Source organism: Capricornis sumatraensis, chromosome 5, assembly GCF_032405125.1.
Source record: "Capricornis sumatraensis isolate serow.1 chromosome 5, serow.2, whole genome shotgun sequence".
NCBI classification, from domain to species: Eukaryota; Metazoa; Chordata; class Mammalia; order Artiodactyla; family Bovidae; genus Capricornis; species Capricornis sumatraensis.
In genome coordinates, this window is record NC_091073.1 from 23,995,698 (window position 1) to 24,023,212 (window position 27,515).

A 27,515-nucleotide genomic window follows, 5' to 3' on the forward strand; every position below is an offset into this window, starting at 1 on the left:
TGCTTGATTTTTCATAACCCAGAGGATAAGAGATATCAAACAACTTTGAGTAGGTCTTATATGATAGTTGTCAAAAAAGACTGAGAAAAATAGAATCGTATTAATTTGGTTATAGGTTTGCAGCCTATGGTTTCTAGATTTATACGGAATCATATATGGAAATAGTATTTCACAGTTTTTCAACAGGTTTTTATGAATACTGTATTTTTTAGTGTCTCAATTTTTAACTCAGGCTCTTAGTGTTGAATTTCATATGATATAGAATTATTGCTAGTAAAAGAGGCCAGTAAATACTGAACCTAAACAAGTAATAACTGCCTTTAAAATTTAGTTTGTTAGAATTATAAATTATTTACCCAGGGAGAGAATTGATTTCCCAAGGTTACGTGAGGAAAACACCAGTTTTCCCTTGAGTGTTACTCGTAATAGTTTGCTTCTCATTCATTTAAAATAATGGAATCTTAGAACTTAAATCTAGAAGTGACCTTAAAGTTATAGGTCAACTGGTAAATTCTCTTAGATCTCTTTTCCCTTAGGGCTATCACTCGTTAAGAAATCTGGAGTTCCAAGAGGTTTGTGAATGAATTGTGGAAGACTTATGATAAGTATCAATAAGGACTTTGACTTTCTGTCTTCACATCCTTCGGTTTTCTCATTTATAGTGCCAGTGTCCAACGTTTGTTTACATACATTCATGGTAAATGTCCTACAGTGCTTATGTAATTCCCAAGTATTATATAATTTCCATGATTATCTAATTGGGCTTATTGTTTGGAATATGTACATAAAATAAAAATATTTTCTTACCATTTTAAAACAAAGTAAGTTATGTAAAAATTTCCCATGCATTGTGTCATATAATAGCCTGAATTTTATCAAGAGCATAATCTGATACATGATTCTCCCAGTAAGTTTAATCTAGGTACAAATGTTATTCTTCAAAATTATCAGCTTCATTTTGTATCAGTGTAGTATGTGAACCTCTGATTGTAGTTATTTTTTGTTACTTTTTTTTAGAGGTTAGTTTTAAATTATTTCTAGCACTCCCAGGTGGCACTAGTGGTAAAGAACCCGCCTGCCAGTGCAGGAGATGCGAGAGACTTGGTTTCAATTGCTGGGTTGCCACGATCCCCTGGAGGAGGAATAGCAACCCACTTCAGTGTTCTTGCCTCGAGAATCCCATGGACAGAGGAGCCTGATGGGTTAATCCGAGTTCGCAAAGACTCAAACACGGCGTAGCACCCAAACATAAACATAAGTTTTTATACTTATGTCACTTTATCAATGACATTGCTGTTTCTATGTGATACTTCCTTCTCCCTTCAGTGTAGTCTCCTCAAAGTTAAAACTACTGCTTCATGAAAGAAAAAAAATACTCAACATATTTTCTTCAAATTATCAGACTATGAGAATTACTTGTCTGTACAATTTTTGGTGGTTATCTTTTGAATATCTAGATATCAGAAATGGCAAAGTAAATGAATTTTAAAAAGTAATAATTTTTACTTATAGCTTCACTGTTTATTTTTACATTAGGGTTTTTTAAACTTTTTTTATTTTGATGTGGGTGGGGAATGTCTTGCATACACAGATGCTCAACTAAAGCAAGGTTTTATTGAATTTTCTCCAAAGTATGCTACAGATAACAGTGTTAAATTTCTTATCAATACAAAATCATGAACCACAAACACAATATCCCAAACACACAAAACTGTAGGTTTTTTCTTTTCTCAGTAACTTTAGATATCCTCAGATTTAAAGCTGGTAGAAATACTTAATGCCCCTTTCTGTTCAAATAGTGATACAAATAGCAATTATTCACTGCACCATAATGAATCATTTTTATCTACGTCTTGTGTCTGTTCCATTTATTTAGAATAAATATTTATGTTTTCTCATTTTTCTCAACTAAGAGATACAGATAAAATAGGTTTGAAGTATCAGCTATAATTCATTCTTGAAAAGAAAGGCCTTAAACTGATATCGTATGGGAGAGAAAACCATCTCAATCATTTCAGCAGCAAGCTTATAACCAAGATAACATCAGCATTTTCCTTCCTGAAAATGTGTCTTCTATATTAAAGTAAGGAAGCAATATTTTATTTAAAAATAGTATCAGAAGCTCAACCTATCATCACAAACCTTAAAGAAGATCCTGTTAGGATAGGGGAAAAAATAATAGTAAGATTTCGTTTTAGTCACATGCTCACTATACAAGATCATCAAAAAACTCCTAAAATTCGAAAACAGCAACAAAAAAGTGAATAAATAAAAGTGAAAAAAATAGTTATTATGTTAATAGTTCATATTTTTCTACTTGGAGTTCTCAAAGACAAATTATTATCCTACATAAATATACAGTGATAACATAGTATTAATAACTTAATGGCTAGTTGACTAATGTCCAAAAAGTTATCAATTTGAAAAATCCACAATTTTCTTTTCAGCTCATGCACATGATGTAGCCCTGTATTTAGTACTATTTACATAATTTTGTAATTAAATATTTTTCTAGGAGAGGAACAAGCTATATAACTCTTGATCTGCATTCTAAAAATTAGAAATTAAAGGGTATTATGTTAGAAAATTTGACATCCTTTGAGAGTTCAGCAATTTCTTGACTTTGACTTGATATTGCCTTTTCCTAATGAAAAAAAGTTTTATTGAACTATGGCCTATATACTAAAATACGTCCTTAGTTAATGTTTTGAAGATAATGTGCTACAGTAATTTATAAATTAAATATATAAATTTCATTTAGCATAAATGTATTCCATAACTATGTAGCATCAATTTATTTTACTACAATTTTCATATTGTTACATACCTGTTGTGTAAGGAATTAAGTGACCAATTACTTTTGGAGCTGCGTTTTAAGTATATTAATTATTTTGTTCCCATTATGCAAGTAATACATGTTCATTATAGATAATTTGAAAAATTCAGAGAAATGGATAAAGAAAACAAAAGTCATACCATTTCTTTCTAGAGTTCTTCTTGCCTTCATTTTACAAACATTTACTACCCTGGGGTAAAGTGTCAGTTCAGTTCAGTTCAATCCAGTCGCTCAGTCGTGTCCGACTCTGCACCCCCATGAATTGCAGCACATGAGGCCTCCCTGTCCATCACCAACTCCTGGAGTTCACTCAAACTCACGTCATCGAGTTGGTGACACCATCCAGCCATCTCATCCTTGGTCATCCCCTTCTCCTCCTGCCCCCAATCCCTCCCAGCATCAGAGTCTTTTCCAATGAGTCAACTCAGCATGAGGTGGTCAAAGTACTGGAGTGTAGGCTTTAGCATCATTCCTTCCAAAGAACACCCAGGACAGATCTCCTTCAGAATGGACTGGTTGGAACTCCTTGCAGTCCAAGGGACTCTCAAAAGTCTTCTCCAACACCACAGTTCAAAAGCATCAATTCTTTGGCGCTCAGCTTTCTTCACAGTCCAACTCTCACATCCATACATTATCACTGGAAAAAACCATAGCCTTGACTAGACGGACCATTGTTGGCAAAGTAATGTCTCTGCTTTTCAGTGTGCTATCTAGCTTGGTCATAACTTTACTTCCAAGGAGTAAGTGTCTTTTAATTTCATGGCTACAATCACCATCTGCAGTGATTTTGGAGCCCCCCCCCAAAAAAAGTCTGACACTGTTTCCACTGTTTCCCCATCTATTTCCCATGAAGTGATGGGACCAGATGCCATGATCTTCGTTTTCTGAATGTTGAGCTTTAAGCCAACTTTTTCACTCTCCTCTTTCACTTTCATCAAGAGGCTTTTTAGTTCCTCTTCATTTTCTGCCATAAGGGTGGTGTCATCTGCATATCTGAGATGATTGATATTTCTCCCAACAATCTTGATTCCATCTTCTGCTTCTTCCAGCCCAGCATTTCTCATGATGTACTCTGCATATAAGTTAAATAAGCAGGGTGACAATATACAGCCTTGACGTGCTTCTTTTCCTATTTGGAACCAATCTGTTGTTCATGTCCAGTTCTAACTGTTGCTTCCTGACCTGCATATAGGTTTCTCAAAAGGCAGGTCAGGTGGTCTGGTATTCCCATCTCTTTCAGAATTTTCCACAGTTTGTTGTGATCCACAAAGTCAAAGGCTTTGGCATAGTCAATAAAGCAAAAATAGATGTTTTTCTGGAACTCCCTTGCTTTTTCGATGATCCAGCAGATGTTGGCAATTTGATCTCTGGTTCCTCTGCCTTTTCTAAAACCAACTTGAACATCAGAAAGTTCACGGTTCATGTATTGCTGAAACCTGGCTTGGAGAATTTTGAGCATTACTTTACTAGCATGTGAGATGAGTGCAATTGTGCGGTAGTTTGAGCATTCTTTGGTATTGCCTTTGTTTGAGATTGGAATGAAAACTGACCTTTTCCAGTCCTGTGGCCACTGCTGAGTTTTCCAAGTTTGCTGGCATATTGAGTGCAGCACTTTCCCAGCATCATCTTTCAGGATTTGAAATAGCTCAACTGGAATTCCATCACCTCCACTAGCTTTGTTTGTAGTGATGCTTTCTAAGGCCCACTTAACTTCACATTCCAGGATATCTGGCTCTAGGTGAGTGATCACACCATCATGATTATTTGGGTTGTGAAGATCTTTTTTGTACAGTTCTGTGTATTCTTGCCACCTCTTGTTAATATCTTCTGCTTCCGTTAGGTCCATACCATTTCTGTCCTTTATCAGTGTAGGGCCTAGTAACAGTTGCTAGGAGCATCCTTGAAAGGATATAACCCCTGTCCTCTTGATACTTACAGTTTAAAAGAGAATATAGACAAATGAAATGAACAGTTTGGAAGAAGTTTTGAAAGAACTCAGTGTATTAGTCACTTCAGTCGTGTCTGACTCTTTGTAACCACGTGGACTATAACTCACCAGGCTCCTCTGTCCATGGAATTCTCCAGGCAGGAATACTGGAATGGGTAGCCATCCCCTTCTCTAGGCGATCTTCCTGATCCAGGGATCAAACCTGGGTCTTCTGCTTTCTAGTATTATTTTAGCATATTTCACTGGAAAATCTAGGCTTAAGACAGTATGTTTATGACTTTGTTTCTAGGGCTTTACAGTCAAAATGTGAGAATTCCTCCAAGAACTGTTACAAATGAACTTATTTACAAAACAAAAATAAATTCACAACTTTGAGAACAAATTTATGGTTGCCAGGGGAAAAGATGGTAAGAAGGGATAGTTAGGAAGTTTGGGATCAACTTGTATACACAGCAATATTTAAAATGGATAACCAACAAGGTTCTACTGTTTAGCACTGGGAACTCTGCTCAGTGTTATGTGGCAGCCTGGATGGGAGGGAAGTTTGCGGGAGAGTAGATACATATATATGTATGGCTTAGTTTCTTTGCTGTCCACCTGAAACTATCACAGTATTGTTAATCAGCTACTCTCCAACACAAAATAAAACGTTTTTTTTTAAATATGAGAATTCCTATAATGGTATTGTATTTTGAAAGCAAATAATTTTTGTGTGATATAAGACTTTGAAACTAATACCAGAGGAATATGAGATAGAAAATATCTTAACTCCTTCAAAAAGCATCTCTTCATTTCCTTTGACATGTTTTAACACTTCTCAATCAAGATTTCCAGGAGAAATATCAATAACCTCAGATATGCAGATGACACCACCCTTATGGCAGAAAGTGAAGAAGAACTAAAGAGCTTCTTGACGAAAGTGAAAGAGGAGAGTGTAAAAGTTGGCGTCAAATTCAACATTCAGAAAACTAAGATCATCTGGTCTCATCATTTCATGGCAAATAGATGGGGAAACAATGGAAAAAAGAGACAGACTTTATTTTGGGGGGCTCCAAAATCACTGCAGATGGTGACTGCACCCATGAAATTAAAGATGCTTGCTCCTTGGAAGAAAAGTTACGACCAACCTAGACAGCATTTTAAAAAGCAGAGATATTACTTTGCCAACAGAGATCCATCTAGTCAAGCCTATGGTTTTTTGTGAGAGTTGGACTATATATATATATATAAGAAAGCTGAGCATTGAAAAATTGATGCTTTTGAACTATGGTGTTGGAGAAGACTCTTGAGAGTCCCTTGGACAGCAAGGAGATTCAACCAGTCTATCCTAAAGGAAATCAGTCCTGAATATTCATTATAAGGACTGATGCTGAAGCTGAACCTCCTATACTTTGGCTACCTGATGTGAAGAACTGACTCATTGGAAAAGACCCTGATGCTGGAAAAGATTGAAGGCAGGAGGAGAAGGGGATGGCAGAAGATGAGATGGTTGGATGATATAACCAACTCGATGGACATGAGTTTGAGCAAGCTCAGGGAGTTGGTGATGGACAGGGAAGCCTGGCATACTGCAGTCCATGGGGTCGCAACAGTTGGACACGACTGAGCAACTGAACTGAACTGATGACCCGCAGAGTCCCCTTATTTTCATGCTACATAAATGGCAACTCCTTCTCAATCTTCTTAGCTGAGTACTCCACCTGTGCCCAGTTTTATTTCCATGGCTTAGTCCATAGGACCCTCTTCTTCTCTGTATGCCATTCCCTTGATGAGTGCATATAGTCTCGTCTAAGTTGGAGACGTCTAGATTTCTAATACTAGCCCTGAACTCTTCCCTCAAGATCTAAATTCATGTATCCTGATGTTTTCCTGACATTCCCATTGGACAGCTAAAGATTGTCTCAAGTTTAATGTTGCTGAAATAGAATTTTTTTTCCCAGATCATTCTTCACTCCCATGATAGCATACTTGTCTCTTACTCTTTCCCAACTCACTACTACCATTTTTGTGTGCCACAAACAGGAGTCAGTTCTAATTACTCTCTTTTGTTTATTCCTCGATTTCTCCCTCATAGCCTGTCCTGACTCAGAACCATGTCATACATCTTCCCATTCCCACCCCTACTACAGTGCTCCAAGCCACCGTCATTTCTGATTTGCACTGTTGCAGTTGTCTTCTGACTTATTTTTCTATTTTCATTCTTACCTATAACCCCTATCCTTCTTTCTCTATACAGCAACCAAAATAACCTTAAAGCTCAAAATCAAATTACTTAGTATTAAATCCTTCAGTGGCTTCTCACTGTAAATGGAATCAGCCTAACATTGCATCTCCTGCCACATATACTGGTGTCATACATGCTGAGCTCATTTGTGCTGTTAGGCCCTCGCTCTTGTTCCCTGTGCCTGTACATTCTCTTTTCACAGGCTAGTAGCTGACTGGCATCTCAGCCTGAGTGTAACCTCTACAGTAACTTTCCCTGACTGCATTATCTAAGAAAACCTGTGCTCACACACATTGTATTCTTTTCCTTTGTTTTTTCTACTACATCAAAATGTGAAATTATCTGCTAACAGTTTATTCTGTTTCCTGTTGAAATATAAGACCTATGATGACAAAAACATCCTGTTATTTACCACTTGTTTCTCCACCTCCTAGAAGGGAACCTGGCAGATAGTAGATAGACATTTACATATCTGCAGGTTAATAAACAAGTAGAAAACACTTCTATATTACAAGTTTAAGTAATTCTTAACATTACAGTTACCATCAGCATTGAAAAACTAAAATTCTAGTTAGAAAAGGAAGCAAAACTGTTCATTTTTATTCTGGTAAAAAGAAAAAGCACTTTCTCCAACCAACTTTCTCAACTTTCGAGCCTGGTTTTGGGGAATGTATTTTAACTTCTTTAATAATAATTGCTGGCTTTGTTTTGAGCACCTACTATGTTAACACATTTTATTAGTAAATGTAAACATTTTATTAGTATAATTTGCATGCATAATCATATTTCTAATCCCCAAAGTGTGTTCTTTCAGGTTAGTTTTTAGTTTTTGTGGGTTTCTTTTTTACATATAAGGAAACAGACTGAGAGGTCATGTGCTTTTCCCAAGGTCACACCAATAGTAGGTGTCAAAGGAGGACTGGGTTAGTTTTGTCTGAGGCCAGAGGCATATACATTGTCCACTGTGCTCATGTAGATGCTTTGGATAAGAACACACAATTATTTTACCATGTTAGATCACTTTGATTCTTAGAATACCTAGGTATACACAACCTCACCAACATTTTTTGTCTTGCTTTTAGGCATACTATATTTTTACCAGCATTTAATTTAATATCATACTGATTCATTATGGTCTATACTGGCTCATCATGACAAACAGTTCCAGACAGCAGCTTAGGAGACCTGAATTCTGATTCCAGCTATACTATTTAGTAGCTGTGGGATCCTGGGGAGGTCAGTTATGTGCTCTAAGAATGGCTTCTCTATCCGTAGAGTAAATAGAATGGATCAAACGATCCATCCTCTAAGTAAAATACCTTGCCTTCTCTCTCTAAAATTTTATGGCTCTTTTTAGAGAAGAGTGGTCTGGAAAACCAAAGAAATCTATTTAACTTAGCATCTGACTTATTTTCTTAAAACTACGCATAGCAAACAGTATTCTTTCTTTAATCAGTCTTAAAATTTAGAAAGGGAATTAGAGGAATATGGATATAGAACATAATAGTTGTCTATTTAAATTGTTTTATTCTGTTACCTACCATTGATCTTCCTCATAAACAGAGGTGCTCATTGAATTCTCTCTTTATGTGTTTCAGTTGATTCTCTAGACATTTCCAGGTATAAACAAATAGAGATAGTTTTATCTCATCTTACAATTTTATATTTCATGGCATTCTCTTCTAATTGTGTTGACCAGTATCTCCAAACAAGATTAAATAATAGTGGTATATCTGTCGCCACCTTAACTTAGTTGGATTGTTTCTAGTTTGTAATGCCAGTTTTTGAGCTGAAAACATGTATGTTATTTTAAGAAAGTATAACAAATAAATAAGTGAAATATAGTGTTCAAAATAACCTGGAAGTTGTAGAAGTTTAATATGATGCCACGCATATAAAATGTTAAAATTTGGTATGAAAGCACGCCAATGAGTGATGTGCAGTTCAGCATATTGGTCACGTCTGGTAAAAAGGAAGGAAGAGGGATGTATTCAGGAAGAAGTATCCAGGGGGTTTCAATAAGTGCTAAAAGTTATAGCTGTGATTATTGCTATGTTTGCAATATTTTATAAACAAAATAATTTGACTTTCTGAAGAAACATAGAGGTGTCTGTTGACAAGGAATAGAGAAGGTAGGAGGCATAAGTTGAACTAGTTTTACAATTCAAGTGCATAAGTTTTCTGAAAAAGATCAGCTGTTTGTTCTCCTCTCTACCCGGAACATATGCACAGTATGTAATAGGCATTCACTTAATAATTTTTGATTAAAAGAATAGAGGAAAGAAAGAGGAGGACATTCTTCATTAGTTTTCCCTGTTCCTTCTTTCTCCTTATTCTTTTATTGTGTGTGCATGCTAAGTCACTTTGGTCATGTCTGACTCATTTATGACCCTATGGACTGTAGCCCACCATGCCCTCCTCCACGGGATATTCCTGACCCAGGGATTGAACCAGCGTCTGTTATATCTCCTGCATTGGCAGACAGGTTCTTTGCCACTAGCGCCTACACATCGTTAATGTTTTTTAAGCAAATCTAAGTTTAAATAACGATGTAGATTTATTTTGTATATTAGAAGCCCACTTTTTTTTCTGAATGTAGAAAATGTAACTAGCTTTCCATATAACTTTCCAGAAAACAACATATTATTTCGTATTTATTGAGCTGCTTGTGATGTATAAAATACATAATCAAATTAATTATGGGGTATACTACTTGTGTGCTGAGTCCTAACAATGATTCATGCGAGGGTACATTCAGAGGAGGCAAAATGGTATCACAGTTTCCAATGCCTGTGGTTGCTCAGTTACATTCTGCTTTATCATTCTTTTGAAATTAGATATATTATATATCAATAAGACATTTCAAACTGTGGTGAAATTCAGAGTATACAGCTTATTTTTTAATTTTAAAATAAAATTGGAATTAAAAGGTCACACTCTGTTAATGTATTTTCTGTCTATGATAAAATGCATGATAGTATCTTTAAAAGTTAAGGAAAGTAAAATCATCTTTTAAAAATACTTTCATGTTTCAATGGAGAATTAGAGATTTGTTTCCTGGGTAACTGTTGAACACCTGTATTACGAAAATTAGCACTTTCGAAATGTTTAATCAATTTGATTGAACAATATGGTTGCCACATAATGTGGCTATGAGATCATTTTTATGTTAAAAAGTTACTTTATATTTAAATTTATAATTTAATTTTCCTTAAATGTTATATTTTGTCAGCTTTATATTCAGTTTAATATTATACCAGGATTTTCTTTTGAGACCCTTCAATTTGAACTCTCAACATTTCCACAAGCTTCCAAGTGTCCTTCACGGACCTACCTCTGTAAAGGCTTGTGATCCTTTTTCTTAAAAATAGAGACTATTTTTTCTTTCTGAGAAAGTAAACCTTTGTGTTGGTATCTGTCAAAGAATTGAGAAAGCCATGGACCTTGATAATAAATCTTCTTTACACAGGCTTATTTGAAGACAAAAGAGCAGCCATCCCAAGGTAATGGCAGAATTTTATGTTTCCGAGAAACTGTTCCTTGCAGCGTTTCCGCAGTGCCCCTTTTTGTTCTCAACCATTTCTGTATCCTCATGAGATTTAGGAAATATAACAGAACAAATCCTAATATTGTCAGAAAGCTTGAAAAAATGAAAAGGCAAGTGGTATGTTTATCAGGATTTCTATAAATAATCTTCAAGGTGCACAATGGCTAAACTGTTTTGGATTTAAAGATTGCTTTTCAATCATTTCCACAAGACAGATTTAAGATCTTTTTGTACAACTGAGCAATTAATGCGATCAGTATCTGTTGGACTAAAATGAATTATTGGTATTTTGGAAATATAAGTGAGGTTTAAATTTACTGATCATGAACAATTCTACTTGTCTGTAATACTGGAAGGAGAATTCTTTGGAGTCAGACAGAGCTGAGTTTAAATCCAGGTCCTCTTACACTCTTAGGTGTGTTACCCAGGGTAGTTCTTTAATGTCTTTAATTCTCAATTTTCTGGATGGGAAGTGAGAATGATAATACTTACGTTGCCTGGTACTTGTGAGTATTAGATACAGTGTATGTGAAAACTCTGTATTTAATAAATACTGAAAAAGTCAAAACTACTATTTGTTTCCTATGCAGTTATATAGTAGGGTAGTTATTCATACAGTAAAGAGATACTGAGACTGTGATATGGTAGAAATGACACTAGCTTCTGAGGATTCTGTGGTTAGCAAGACAGAGAAAATCTGCTCTCATGGAGATTACACTGTAGTGAGGGAAGACAGATAATATATAGAATAAGCAAGTAAATGGTTATTTCATTGTGATAAGAGTTATGAAGAACTGTTCTTTCCTCTGGTTGGTGGAGGAAAGGCTGGTTCCATGTGCATGACATCAGAGAACTCACTAAGACTGTATAACAAAAACAAAATAACTTAGGCATATAAAGTTAAAGGCAGAGAGAACAGCTAGTGCCATTTGTTCAGGGATCGAAAGGAAGACCAGCATGTTTGGAGCTAACGTAAGCAAGTTGGAGAACTGTTGAAGATGAAGCCAGATTTTATAGGATTTTATAGGCCATGGCAGGAGTTTGGACTCTAAATACAGCACTCCCGGAGGGTTTCAAGCAAAGGTGGGATGTGATATCCTCCATGCCTTACAAAAATTGCTCCCTATCATATGGAGAATCAGTTGTACAACAGTAAAATGGAAGCCGTTGATTAGGAAGGTATTAGAGTAATCCTGGCGGGAAATATGGAATGGAAATACTGAAATGGTATTATCTGTGGTAATAGAGACAACAGGAGTTGGCTCTGGAGTATGAGAGAAAGAAAAGAATAGAAGAATGACTCCTAGAGTTTGTATTTGAGCAACTGTATAAATTATAGACCAGGAGAGGTATAAGGCTTTTGAGGGAGGTTGGTAGTGCCTGGGGAAAGGCAAGCAAGTTTGGCTTTGTACCTGGTCTGTTTGAAGTGCTCATTTAAAAGTTCAGTGAAGACATCAAGTAGCAGTGGACATATGACCTTAAAACACGGAATATATGCCAGGCTGAAGGTATAAATTGGAGAGTCAACATAAAATAGATGGCATTTGAGGCTCTTTAGAGCCATCTCCAGATAAGAGTAACAGAGTTCTAAAAACATTGATAAAAGAAAGTTAAAAGAAATAAAAGATATGGGGAAAATTCAAAGAACTAAGAAGAAAATTAACAAAGATTCCAGTGTTGTATTGGTAAGGGTGCTTTAACTGCAAGTTAATAGAAAATGTAACTTTTTAATATTTCATACCTTGTGTTGATATTTTCAGAATTAAGACTATTAGATGGTTGTAGGGTTAATTAATCGAAGATGTTTCTTTGTCTTCTGATGTTGTCTGTGTGTGGACTTTAGGTTTACCTCTCCATCTTATCCTCCAGGTCTGAATGTATTTGTCATTTTTAGGATGAGGACGAGCTTCTCTGAAACTTTTAGGCTGTTCTAGTGAAACGCTCATAGCATTGTACTTTCATTGAACATGTCTTAATTGAAATTATAGTTAGTAATCATTGTTTTGGACAGAGATTAAAAGATTCATAAGGCTCAGAATCTGCCTTATATATCAGTTTTTGGTTTTTTTTCTTATTAGCACCTATCACAATAACTGACACACAGTTAATAATCGGGGGAAATTATGAATGGCTTTTGTAGCTCTCTGAATGATCTTTTCAAATAGGTTTTCCAAATGTCATTTTATCAAATATTTTTTCTAATGTTTTATAGTGTTGATCATGAAATATAGAGAAATACTTTATACTTATAGAATAACTAATTGGTCATAGAAAACATCAGTTAAGTAAATACATTTTCAGGTAAGCTTTTTAACTGATTTGGTACTTACCACAAGGCCTACTTCTGGCAGTCATTTACAATGGTATCAGTACTTGGTTTTCATTATGGTAACAGTTTAAAGCAAAGAGTTTAAAACATTTAACTTTTCGTTTAAGAGCAAAATAGTGTTTATACAATTATTTTGAAGTCAGAATGTAGAAAATGTGGCTGTTATATTGGACTCTGTCTGATATGAAGTACCACTACTAGAGAAATTTTCTGTGTGGAATTTTCTAAAATGTTATTTTTATTTTTTGAAGCAAAATCAAACTTTGTTTTACTCATGAAAAATTAATGTGCCATAGGAAATGTGTTACTTGGATCTCTAATGAGCTATTAATTTCCAATAAAACTGAAAAGATTAATGGATTCACTCTAGGGAAAATAGCATTCAACTTGAAATAGAGACATTTGCAGTAACTTAATCTGTTCACTTGGGAGTAAAGTTTTAAAAATTCACTTTTAAGCATAAGTTTATTTCTCAAAGAAGTAGTCCTTTGATGTTGACTTAATCTTAATAAAAGAGTAGTCAGTGTAAGCAGCAGCAACAGCAGTGTAAGTTACGTTGAGAAGTGTTTGTTTCAAAGATGCAGAATCACAATCATTGAGAATGAAGGAGGATATATTATTCTGATGCCATACCCCAACTCTAGAATATAACTCATTATTTAAAAAAAAAAAAAACTCTCCTATATATTGTCATAGTTCAGGTTTTTCTCTTTACATTGTATGCCTGATAGACTTTAAAATATACTTTCTCCATTGCACTGTAATTATATGACTGCCTATCTACCACATTGGGCTTCCCTGATAGCTCAGTTGGCAAAGAATCCACCTGCAATGCAGGAGACTTGGGTTCAGTCCCTGGGTTGGGAAGATCTCCTGGAGAAGGGAAAGGCTACCCACTCCAGTATTCTGGCCTGGAGAATTCCATGAACTATGTGGTCGTAAAGAGGCAGACACAACTGGGCAACTTTCAGTTTCACTTTTCTACCACATTGGAACACAGGCTCCTCTAGGCAGGAAGACATTTCATTCATTTTGTTATTTCCAGTACCTTTCCCAGTGTCTGACACACAGTCATTGTTCAATAAATTTTTGCAGGAGGAAGAAAGGAAGGATTTCTAGGAATAGAACTTACTTCAATACTTAATATTATCTTTAAAAGATAAAAATGTTTAATATGAGTCAAGGGATGAAGAGTCTTGTAAAATGAGAATATTATTTTACCGTTAAGAGTTGAATTTGATTCTCATGGTTCTTATTAAACTTCATGAATCCTCAAAACACTACAGTGAATTTCACGTGTGAAACATAACTCAGTATCTCTGAATGATTTTATGATTTTACTAGCAAGCAGTAAATACAGTTTACTGGTTTACAGTATGGAGTCTGTAATGAGCTGTCCGTATCACAGAAATGCTGAAACTGTTACTCATAACTCTGATAACCTCTGTATATTATTTTGGTGAGAAACTTTATAGCATTTACAACATAGGTGATTTTACAACAAAGATCATTTGTCTGTTTGCTTACCTGTTCTTACTTTTTGTGTTGAGACAAATTTGATTTTAAAAGCGTTGCAAAAACATGTACGGTGAGTATGAAGCACCCAGCTTCTTTTGATAACTTCTCATATACTAGGACAGTTATCAAGCCTAAACATCAAGTTATATAAATAACATCATTTTCATTAGGGGAGTTTGTGTTACCTTTCACTTTTTGACTGTCTTCTACCTCTTCTCTAAAGTAGCACTTTAAGATTGTGATATTACCATTTATATAAATTCTGCTTCTTTGACAGTGCTTTGATACATAGTCTAGGTAAATATTAACTATAGGACTTGACTAAGCAAAAAAAATTTTTTAATTGAAGTATAATTTTTTAATTGAATATTGATTTACAATATTGTATTAGGTTCACATGTACAGCAGAGTGATTTAATAATACACATATTTATACACAATAAATTTTTTATGCCTTTCTATTATAGGCTATTAAAAGACACTGAATATAGTTCCCTGTGCTGTGGAGTAAATCCTTGTTGTTTATCTGTTTTACAAATGGTAGTGTGTATCTGTTAATGCCATGCTCCTAACTCAGCTTCCCCTACCCCTTTCCCTTTTGGTAAGCATAAGTTTGTTTTCTTTGTCTGTGAGTCTGTTTCCGTTTTGTAAATAAGTTCATTTATATAGTTTTTTTCAGATTCCACAGGTTTTATCACATGGTATTCATCTTTCTCTTTCTGCCTTATGTTGCTTAGTATGATATTCTCTAGGTTCACCCATGTTGCTGCAAATGACATTATTTCATTCTTTTTGTGGATGAGTAATACTCCATTGTATATATGTACCACTTCTTTATCCATTCATCTCTTGATGGACACTAAGGTTGTTTCCATGGCTACTGTAAATAGTGCTCCTATGAGCATTAGGGTGCATGTATCTCTTCAAATTTGAGTTTTTGTCTTTTCAGGATATATGAGCAGGAGTGAGATTGCTGGATCATAGGGTAACTCTATTTTTAGATTTTTAAGGAATACATACTATTTTCCGTAGTGGCTGTACCAATTTACATTCCCACCTTCAGTGTAGGAGGGCTCGCTTTTCACCAAACCCTCTTCAGCATTTAGTATTTGTAAACTTTTTCAGGATGACCATTCTGAACTGTGTGAGATGATACCTCAATATAGTTTTGATTTGCATTTCTCTAATAATTGGCAGTGTTGAAAATCTTTTCATGTACTTGTTGGTCATCTCTGTGTCTTCTTTGGAGAAATGTCTATTTAGGTCTTCTGCCCATTTTTTGATTGGGTTGTTTGTTTGTTACTGAGTTGTATGTTGTTGTTGTTTAGTTGCTAAGTTGTATCTGACTTGTTGCAACCCTGTGGACTGTAAACCGCCAGACTTCTCTGTCCATGGAATTTCTCAAGCAAGAATACTGGAATGGGTTGCCATTTCCTTCTCCAAGGGTCTTACTGATCCAGGGATCAAACCTGAATCTACTGCATTGGCAGGCCGATTCTTTACCACTGAGCCACCAGGAAGCCCTGAGTTGTATGAGTTGTTCGTATATTTTGGAAATCAAGCCCTTGTCAGTCACATCATTTGGAAATATTTTCTCCCAGTCCATAGGTTGTTTTCTTCATTTTGTTTACGGTTTCCCTGTGGCTCCAACAGTAAAGAATCTGCCTGCAATGCAGGACACCTCAGTTCAATCCGTGGGCCAGGAAGATCCCCTGGAGAAGGGAGTGGCTACCCATTCCCTTCTGGAGAATTCCATGGGCAGAGAGGAGCCTGACAGGCAGTAGTCTATGGGGTCACAAAGAGCTGGAAACAACTGAGCAACTAACTCTCTTCTTTTCTTTTCTTGCTGTGCAAAAGCTTATAAGTTTGATTATAAGCTTGATTATAAGTTTGATTATATTTGTTTATCTTTGCTTTTATTGCTTTTTGCCCTAGAAGATTGACTTAAGAAAACATTGGTACAATGTCAGAGAATATTTTGCCTGTGTTCTCTTCTGGAAGTTTTATGGTGTCATGTCTTAATAAGTCTTGAAGTCACTTTGAGTGTAATTTTGTGCATAGTGTGAAAGACTGTTCTAACTTTATTGATTAACATATGGCTGTCCAGCTTTCCAAACACCACTTGCTGAAGAAAATGTCTTTCTCCATTATATATGTCACCTTTGTTGAAGAAGACTAATTGGCTAAAGGCTGCTACTGCTAAGTCGCTTCAGTTGTGTCTGACTCTGTGCGACCCCATAGACGGCAGCCCACCAGGCTCCCCCGTCCCTGGGATTCTCCAGGCAAGAACACTCGAGTGGGTTGTCATTTCCTTCTCCAGTGCATGAAAGTGAAAAGTGAAAGTGAAGTCGCTCAGTCGTGTCCAACTCCTAGTGACCTCATGGACTGCAGCCTACCAGGCTCCTCCATCCATGGGATTTGCCAGGCAAGAGTACTGGAGTGGGTTGCCATTGCCTTCTCCATGACCAAAAGCATACGGGCTTATTTCTGTGTTCTCTTTTCTGTTCCATTGATCTATGTCTGGTTTTGTGCCAATACCATGCTATTTAAATTACTGTAGCTCTGTAGTATTGTCTGAAGTCTGGAAATGTTATACCTCCAGCTTTGTTCTTTTCTCTCAGGATTGCTTAGAACTTTTGCTGTGCCCCATAGCTTTTGTATGGTTGTGTTTTATTGTCATCTATCTCAATGTATTTTTTATTTCCTCTTTGATTTCATCACTGACTCACTGATTTTTTTTTTTTTTTACTTTATTTTAATTTACAATACTGTATTGGTTTTGCCATACATTGACATGAATCCACCACGGGTATACATGCGTTCCCAAACATGAACCCCCCTCCTACCTCCCTCCCCATAACATCTCTCTGGGTCATCACCGTGCACCAGCCCCAAGCATGCTGTATCCTGCGTCGGACATAGACTGGCGATTCGATTCTTACATGATAGTATACATGTTAAAATGCCATTCTTCCACATCATCCCACCCTCTCCCTCTCCCTCTGAGTCCAAAAGTCCGCTATACACATCTGTGTCTTTTTAGTAACATTTTGTTTAGTCTCCATGTAATCCTTTTTTTCCCCTTGTTTCTCTTTCTGTGATTGATTTCTAGTTTCATGTCGTAGTTAGAAAAGATATTTGAAATAATTTCTGTCCTCTTAATTTATGGAGGTTTGTTTTGTGTCCTAGTATGTAGAGGATGTATTTATCCTAGAGAATGTTCCATATACACTTGAAAAGAATATATATTCTGGTCTTTTTAGATGTACTAGCCTATAGATCTCAATTAAGTCTGTTCTCTTGTGTCATTTAGGATCTCCGTTGCCTTATTGAATTCCCATTAGTTTGTCCCTTTATGTCTGTTATTATTTATGTATTTAAACACTTCTATAATGGGTGCATATACACCTCTTCTTGAATTGATCTTTCTATCATTATGTAGTCTTTGTCTTTCTTTATGGCCTTTGTTTTAAAGTCTGTTTTGTCTGATATGAATATTGCTACTTTTGCTTTGTCATTTCCATTTGCATGAAACACCTTTTTCTATCCCCTCGCTTTCAGTGTATACATTTTCTTCCCTAAAGAGAATCTCTTATAGGCAGCATATTGAATGTTTTTGTTTTATTATCTAGTCTTTCACTCTGTGTCTTGATTGGAGAATTTAGTCCATTTACCTTTCACGTATTTATTGATAATTATTTATTGCCATTTTAAACCTTGTTTTCCAGTTGATTCCTTTGTATTCCTTCTTTATCCCTGTCTTCTTTTTGTTTTTCTCTTGTGGTTTGATGTTCTTTTCTGTTATGCTATAGTTCCTTTCTTTTTGATTTTTGTGAAGTTACTGCATGTTTTTGATTTGTGATTATCCTGGTTTTCAAGTATATTAACCCATAGCTTACCTACTTGCTTTCAACTGTAGTCATATAAACTCAAATATATTCTAAAAGATCTACATTTTTCTTACTTCCCTCCCTACATTTTATGATGTCCTATTTTACATCTTAATTTTTATCCTTTTGCTGTTCATTGTAGTTATAATTGCTTTCACAGAATTTTTTTCATTGTTTTTTATTGTTAACATTTGTGCTGGTTTATTTAAGTAATCTTCAATCCTTTTATTTCTTTGCCTTTCACGTAGATACTTGCTTCTTTTCCGTTTAGTGAAGACCTTTAGATATTTCTTTTAGGATTGGTTTAGTATTCACAGAGCTATCAAACCTCTAGGGTAGCTCAAATGGTAAAGAATCTGCCAGCAATAGGGGAGGTGGTGGTGGTTAGTGGTTTAGTTTCTAAGTCATGTCCAACTCTTACGACTCTATAGACTGTAGCCTGCTAGGCTCCTTTGTCTGGGATTTTCCGGGCAAAAATACTGGGGTGGATTGCCATTTTCTTCTCCAGGGGATCTTCCCAACCCAGTAATCAAAGCCAGGTCTCCTGCCTTGCAGGCAAATTCTTTACCAACTGAGCTGTGAGGGAACCCAGGTTCAATCCTTGGGTCAAGAAGATCCCCTGGAAAAGGGCAAAGTAACCCACTCCAGTATTCTTGCTTGAAGAATTCCACGGACAGAGGACCCTCAGTCCATGGAGTCACAAAGAGTCAGACATGACTGAGCATCTAATACAACAATAATAAGTAAATTTAAAAACAAGAATTTCTCAGATAAGCAAAAACTAGAAGAATATATTTTTATGTATTTGTTAGAGCAGGTCAGGGTTTCCCTGGTGGCTCAGACAGTAAATAATCCACCTGCAGTGCAGGAAACCTGGGTTCGATCCATGGGTTGGAAAGATCCCCGGAGGAGGACATGGCAAACCACTTCATTATTCTTGCCTGGAGAATCCCAATGGACACAATCCTGGTGGGCTACAGTCCATGGGATCACAGAGTCAGACACGACTGAGTGACTCTCTCTCTCTCTCTCTCTCTCTCTCTCTCACACACACACACACACACAGAGCAGGTGAGCTCCACATGCCTCTACTCTGCCATCTTGATCTTTAATATTATATATGTTAAAGATATAACACCAGAAATCCTTTTAATATTATATATGTAAAATACCTTTTAAATCTATGTTGCATTAAACTTCTCATCATATTGTAAAGGATAAACAAAATGCAGTCACATATTACTGAAGAGGTCACTTCTTCCACAATGGCCAATTCTAATATCAATGGTTATTGCTTATATTAATAAATATAAATATGCTACATATAAGTATTTTCCAGCTTGTATAAATAACTCATTTATTGCTGAATAATTTCCAGTCATAAAACAGTGCATGTATGACTGAAAATTTTAATGAGTCAGTCACTGATTTCTATACAACCTAGAAATTTCTTAGCTGTGGAACTATGATTTTACTGGTGAGCTTTTTTACCTCAAACATTTTTAGACATTTGTTTTGCCTCATTTTTGCTTGATGAAATTTAATCTTGTATCTATATGTTTAGGACAGAAAAACATCAAACAACATAAATTTAGAAATGTCTCTTCTCGTTCAATACCTGTGGGAAAAGTAAAAATTTGTACGTATTATCTTTAAATATTAGCACATTTAGAATTTTTGTAATGTTACATTTAGTGAATAATAGATGATTTATGCAAAAAATACTTTCTGAAGAGCCTCTTAAAATGTTATATCTTAATATAACATAAGCTTTTAATTCATATACATTGGATTTGTTCTCATTTCAAAATATATTGCCCCATTATAGAATTTGATTTCTAGTGTATACTTCTAAGCTTATTTCCTAGATATTAGAAGCCTACCAAAGAAGGAAAATTTATTATCTTTAAGATCATAAGTTCTGCAGGGGTTATCAAACATATGCCTTATACAAGAACTCATCTGTCAGAGAAGAAAAGAATATGATTAAATTTTCTAGGCCCAGCAGGTTTGCAACCTGCTAAATACCTAAAACTTCAAAGTTGTGCTTTTTTTTCATGTTTATGGGAAGATACAAGCTTATAGAATTCGGTTTATGCTCATTAAGTGTCTGCCCTAACTCACACTTAACCATCCATCATTCATTTTCCTTTTTTTAATTCAATTTTGCCAGACTCTTATCTTGCACTTACTGTTTTCCATTCCCTTTTAATATGCCCTCCCCAGATGGTTGACCAATCCTTAGGGCCTTTCTTCCCAGGTCACAGAAATTCTCTCGATCTCAAATCATACATGGGAAATCCAAAGCCTTATTTTTAACTCTCCCATTTCCATGCCATCAAAAAACAACACAAGGAAGTTAAAGGTAACAAGAGAAACTAAACATTTAGAAGTGCAAACCTACTCAACTAAAGATTTAGAAGGGCAAACTTACTCAACTAGATCTCCAGAATCACAAATGGAGAGATATGATTGCTAATAAATGAAATAAATGAGATATGAAATTCATATATATTCATACATGAAATTAGAAATTTATTGCCATCCCTTTGGAGCTTCCCAGGTGGCACAGGGTTAAAGAATTCACCTGCCAGTGCAGGAGACACAGGTTTGATCCCTGGGTCAGGAAAGTCCCCTGGAGTAGCAAATAGCAAACCTCTCCAGTATTCTTAACCTGGAAAACTCCATGGACAGAGCTTGCAGAGCTACAATCCATGGGGTTGCAAAGAGTCGGACGTGACTGAGCACTCATTGTCCTTTTATGTATATATTATACTTGCTACTAACATAAAGCCCATGATTTTGTAATATTAGATAATATTACAATATTAGACAATATTTAACTACCTTTTGTTGAATCACTAAGTAGAGAAAAAAGGTAGAAATTTATAAAATAGCTCCATCTTATTTAGCAGCATTTATGTTTGAGCTAGGTTCACTAAGAACTTCCCAGGTTACTGTAATTTCACAGTGTAGCCCTAGACTTTCTAATTAAATATGCAACTTCTGTCATAAAAAAACCTCTTTTGCTTTTTACTGTAAATTTAATTAAGCATTTCTTGTAAGTTCATTTCAGTATGTTTATCACGGCCCACTAAAGTTGGGATTCAGTTGTAAAATGGTAGACTAATTGCCTTTTGTATTAAATGAAATAAGAATCTCAAATATGCAACGTCAGGAAATTTAATTGTGGTCTTCAATTGCTTATTCAGTGCATTGGAAAACTGAATGCCAGAAGTACAGAAAAAAGGGCCAAAGGTTATTAAATGTAGCACATCACACACATTTTGCACTTTACTTAATGATCCAAGTGTTTATTGCCATGAAGTAAATGCACCATTTAAAGAATTATGGTGGAATTGTAAAACGTTAAAAACTCTAATTAATTTTAGTCTGAAGCATGCAGCATGCTCATTTTTGCTTAGAACATTTTCATTATCATCAACATTTTTTCAGTTATTAAGATAAATTTTTCCTATTGTGCAGCACTAGCTTATTTTCAGTATTAAAAGCACAGTCTTAAATGCTGTTGAGAGTTACATCTGGTATGTTTTAAATGAGTAAAAGAGGAATTTTTGACCACAGATTAGAGTATATTATATATTGCTTTTCTATATTAACAGGTTAAGTGTGTTTTCATATTTTTTACTGTAAGCTGCATATATACTGCAGTTTTGAAAGGATCATAGTTAAAGCATACAGATAATTTCAACTATTAATTTGAATCTGATTATGGGAACTCTTCTGATTAAAGGAATATTTAAAATCTAAAGAAAATATTATAAGGAAATAGAAATATTTTAGTGCTTAGTTGTACTTTCTCACTTTATTTTACTGTTCCCACCATATGTCTTTGCTGCTATAAAATTAAAACAGCTGACATCATTCTCTTTGAAAATAGTCTCCCATTATGCTTCCTTATTTCTGGAGATAAAGCTTATATTTTCTGACTGTGAAAGTGATCTGTACTCAGAGTACAAATGTAAGAAAAATGCCTAGAAGCACAAACAAGAAAATAAAAAATTAATAGCATCATCATAATAAACAGTTGAGGTACTTAAGAAAGGAATTTTAAGTATACAAATGGAAAGCATAAACAATTTATTTTAGCTGTATATTTTCAATGTAGAGGTTAAAGTAACCTTGAATTTTCTTTTACATAAAATCTTTGTGCATAAATCACCCTTTGAATTTAGAAAACTTTCATCAAGTATTCATTTCTATTTTGTTTTTAAAATCTTTCTTTTTTATTTTAAAATAATTTTAGACTTACCAAAACCTAGGGGTTTCCCTGGTGGCTCAGAGGGTAAAGCATCTGCCCACAATGCGGGAGACCTGAGTTCGATCCCTGGGTTGGGAAGATCCCCTGGAGAAGAAAATGGCAACCCACTCCAGTAATTTTGCCTGGAGAATCCCATGGACGGAGGAGCCTGGTAGGCTACAGTCCACGAAGTCACAAAGTGTCAGACATGGCTGAACGGCTTCACTTTCACTTTCAAAAGTAGCAGAAATAGCACAGATAACTCCCATTTGCCCTTCATCCAGCTTCCTATAGTGTTATTGTCTTCTACTGTTCAATTCTTTTATAGAGCATTTATCTGATGTTTTCTTATTAGATTGAGGTTCATGCATTGCTGGGAAGGATACCACAAATCAGAATTAACATGTCCTTTGTAAAGCATCTTACCAAAGGGTTGATGTTAATATGCCTTACTGGTAATGTTAACCCTAATCATTCGGTTAAGGTAGTGTTTGACAGATTTCTCTACTCTAAAGGTACTCATAAAGTCATCTTTAAAAATAAAATGAAATAACGGAGAAAGTTTGTCCTTTTGTATAATGCAACCTTTAAAAGAAATCATTTAAAACTTGACAGTCTGTAGCGTAAGTACAGAGTCATCTTTGTTCATAGACTATAATTTTGAGTCTAGATACTACCTGAGCATTAAGAAGTCCAGCTGCTAAAGTAATTGCTCTTTGTTTGGAATTGGTTACCTCAAGAGAAAGGAAAAGTGGGATGGATAGGTTTTATTGACATTAATTCTTTCAACTATTTTAAGAGCAAAGTCAAATTTGTAAACAAAGGGAAATAGAAAGCCACCTCTTCCAAATTGATGCTGCAAGCTGAGTAGTATTTAAAGACTCTTTTGGGTTTTATGGGATCTAGTTTAGATGGAAAATGGCACTGTTTTTACTTATTTTCTGTTTGAATGACTCTTTTAGTCTCATGTTGCCTCCTGGAGTCCATAATTACATGGTCCACGTGTGCCTAGAAATTATCATTCTCCTCACTCCAACAGTGCTGTCAGTGTACAAGGAGCAGGGAGGCCAAGGAATCACGTGTAATGATTTGGCATTACGAGTGTTACTGTTACGTGTGTGTATTCCTGAAATTCCGCATGTAACAGGAGATCTGCAAGGTAGCCATAATCATATGTTTTCTGGAGTATAAATTAACAGGCTTAAACATTAAGAGGTAAACCTGTCTACTTCCCAGTAGCCCCAAAGGGTACATTTTCTTGTTGGCTGCTTCAGAATACTTCATGAAACAAATGTCAAACTTGTCAGGGCTGTCACTAAGAAAATGATCCTTGTAGCAAGGGTCTTCTTTCACTGGGAAACAAACAGATGTCTTGTCTTAGAAAAGAGTGATAAAACCTGCCATCTATCAGAAGAAATTTTTGCCAGCCTTTATTAATCCAGTAGCGAAGAAATACTTCGGTAAAAGAGCTTCCTTTCTTTGTAGTTTCATTCATTATGCAGTCATTTGTGAATGATATTTGATTCACTGCCTCAACTATTTTAATGATTTTATTAATTTTGAACTGTTTATAAAGTTCTTATAAAAATTGACAATGTAACGTTAGAAATACAAGTTAGCACTTCTGGAAAAAAAAGAAAAACCAAGACAACTTCTAAAATTGTTTCTGGAGTTTTATTATATCTAATTCCGATGTTTTCTTTATATTGATTAAAATCTATTGCTGTTTTATTATTTTGGTGATACTATACCATAGCAATTATGTTGTGTGGGACTCTTATCAGTGGGACTAAATGCCTTCTCTACACTTCCATACTCCTTTTCTATATCCAGACTACAGCTATTTTTATGCAGAGGAAGAAGAAATTGTATCTTGCTGACTTACATAAATAGTTTAAAGGCATAGAAAGGCAGGATATTTTAAGATATCCTCTCATCATAAGAAACTTTTGTACCTGTCCTGAACAGAAGGTACTATTAGAATAGACATGCATTTGTTAGCTATACTTTATTACTAAGAAAAATTCAACAAAAAGAGTGACATTATATAGTGAAAGTGACGTTGCTCAGTCGTGTCGGACTCTTTGCGACCCCATGGACTATAGCCTACCACGCTCCTCCATCCATGGGATTTTCCAGGCAAGAGTACTGGAGTGGGTTGCCATTTATGCAAGTAAATATTATAGATAATTCTGAGTTCTCAGGGAAAAACTAGTTGTTAAAACTAGTTGTTAAACCAGTAAGTCATATTGCTGTGGGGACTTACTAGACTGTTCATATGATAAAAGCTCCATTATTTTTTGTTTTTTTAAACTTAAAGACTATGAATTTGGTAAAGGCAATTTTGTCTAATGTTGCTTCAAACATTTTTGCTTATTCCTGTTTTCAATACTGTTTTAGTAAACTCAGAATTGTAACCACTAAATAAGGAAGGATATTTTGCTTTTCCAAAGCACACACCTCTTATTCATTCTTTATCCCAGTATTTAAAATAGTTCAGGAAACGTTTATTGAACTCCACCTAGATACTAAATATGCCCTGTTAGATGGTAGGAATATAAGATAAAAAAGATAAAACCTTGCCTTGAGCAACATATAGACACATTCAGTCCTACCTAATAAAATCTTGCCACCTTTACCTGCTGATGTAACACTTTCTGTCAGTGTTTCACCAGAAGACAGTGGAAAATATGGAATAGGATTTGGTTTTTATTAGGTTATGATTAAAATGTAATCTCTGTTTGAGTTAAAGTGTTGAGTTAAAGTGGAAACTGCATGCGTGTGCTAAGTTGCTTCAATCGTTTTTGGACTTTGTGACCCTATGGACTGTAGCTTGCCAGGCTCTTCAGTCGATGGGATTCTCCAGGCAAGAATACTGGAGTGGGTTACCATGCCCTCCTTCAGAGGATCTTCCCAACCCAGGGATCAAATCGGCAGTTCCTGCGGCTCCTGCATTTCAGGCAGATTCTTTACTACTGGGAAGCCAGCCACCAGGGAAACCCCAAAACTATCTGTTCATTAACAGATTTTAATAGTCGATTCAACATTATATCTCTATTCAGTAGAGAAAATTTGAAAAAAAAAAAAAAAACCACTCAGTGGTTGTTATACGTAGAAAAATATATTAAAATTACATCACCTAAATTGATATTCAGAACGCCATCCTCTATAGCCAGCATATCTATAATTATTCAGGCTGACTGATAATATTGATAGCCGCAGAAAAGTTAAATCACAGTTGCTGTTGAAGTTTAGAGACAGTGTCTATAAAGGAAGCTTTCTCCACCTTAATATTTATGGGCAAGGATGTGGTTTTTCATGGAAAACATAGATATATATACACACATCTTGATTTGCATTTACTTAATAAAGTCAGTTTACTAACCAAAGCTCAGTTATTATTTAATTGAACTTGGTTTTATAAGAAGATAAAGAGATACAGGGTTATGTGTTTGGTGATACTGATATAATTACTGTTTTCCAGAGATGCTTAAGAAATTAAGATATTCATACTTTAACTCATAAAGAGTTAGACAATGCTTTTTACTTCAGTTAATAAAAATGAAAGGCCTTTCAGGAATAATAGGAAAGCAAGACTGCTTTGTACTTGGGTGTTAAAGAAAATAGATGATAAGTTGGATTATAAAATGTAAGGTGACGTATTTTTCCAGATTCTCATTCATTTATACTTTGGAGGTCACCATCTAATATTGAACACAAGATGTATTTCATTCCAATGGAAGCAGACATTATGATGTCACTTTATTTATTCACCATGTTCCACAGGAGCCTGCTATGAATTATGAAGCCACTACTCAGAATCGAAACTGTAGAAGATGTAAGCATTCTGTTGCCTGACGTGCCCATTTTAGAGTTTCCTATTTTAGAGCTGACTGATTTTCAGATAACATATGGTGGTCCAAGTAATTGGGAAATTGGCAGACCTGTCAAGACAGTCTGCTGGATGAGACAAAAATGCCAGTGTGCATAAAGTGTCTCAGAAGTTACATTTACTTTTTTTTTAATCAAATAGTGAAGTAAAAATATCTGATTGACCCCTAAAAAGGATACTTTTTAGTGGCAAGTGTTTCCAAAAGTAATTTTTAGGTCATTGATAAAATAAGTTGCTTTTAAAAATATATAGAAAAATTTAGTCAACATGTAGTATAAAACAGCACCCACTGTAAATATTTAAATGTTATATAATTGTGCCATTTTGTTTATAGCCTTTTCCCTAGTATTACTGAAATCATGATAGTTAATTGTTCAGAGAAATGAAGTTAAAGTATATGAAGTATAAGTGATTAAATGCTCTAAGGTTTGTATTTTGATGTTTTCTCAAATTTATTTCACAGGAAGATGAAAATGAAGCTGAAAGAAAACATATATCTCAGGAGCTCAGTGTGGAACAGAAAAATTCAAAGAAATAAAGGATTTTCTGTAGTGTTTTGAGAAGTTTGCAACTTATGTAGTAGCAGATGAAATTTCTAATTGTAAAATGTTAAACTGTAAAATCTAATTTGCAAAATGTTCTCAATAAAGTCATTGAAAATGAAATGGGAGCTTGCATTTGGAATTTGTATGCTTTTTTAGAGCAATTTAAACATTTGTATAAAAGACCTTTAAAATATATTTTTTAATTCTCTACTGAAATTTGAGAATAGAGACAGAATTTCCTCTTATCTGTAACCCAAGTGTTATCATGTGAATGACCTAAAAAAAACAAACTCTGAAAGTCTTTTTTTTTTTTGCTTGCAAGTCTGCGTTGTCTTCTTCAGGAACCTTAATAGAATTCCAATTGTTAATATACAGAAATCCAACATAGTTCAAAAATGAACAGGAAATGTTTGCATGTAAAAACTCTGAAAACCAGCAAGTGCCACGGGATGAAATATCATTTTCTGATTTCATCAACTTATACATCACATAATATTCTGGGATTGCAGGTAAAGGCTGAAAAGA

The 27,515-nt window shown here is 35.1% G+C and overlaps 1 protein-coding gene across 2 annotated transcripts in view; it reads left to right on the top strand.

Moving 5' to 3' along the window:
• Window positions 1–27,021, top strand: part of PHF14 (PHD finger protein 14) — a 195,722-nt gene extending 168,701 nt beyond the window's left edge. The window contains exons 18-19 of one of the 2 annotated variants that reach the window (XM_068972675.1): window positions 26,340–26,391; window positions 26,909–26,920. In XM_068972675.1, the coding sequence (XP_068828776.1) occupies window positions 26,340–26,391; window positions 26,909–26,910 (54 nt within the window). In that variant the 3' untranslated portion in view covers window positions 26,911–26,920. Of the gene's footprint in view, window positions 1–26,339; window positions 26,392–26,908 lie in introns of both variants that reach the window. The other variant, XM_068972674.1, reaches the window with a different exon arrangement.
• The last annotated feature ends 494 nt before the right edge of the window (window positions 27,022–27,515 follow it).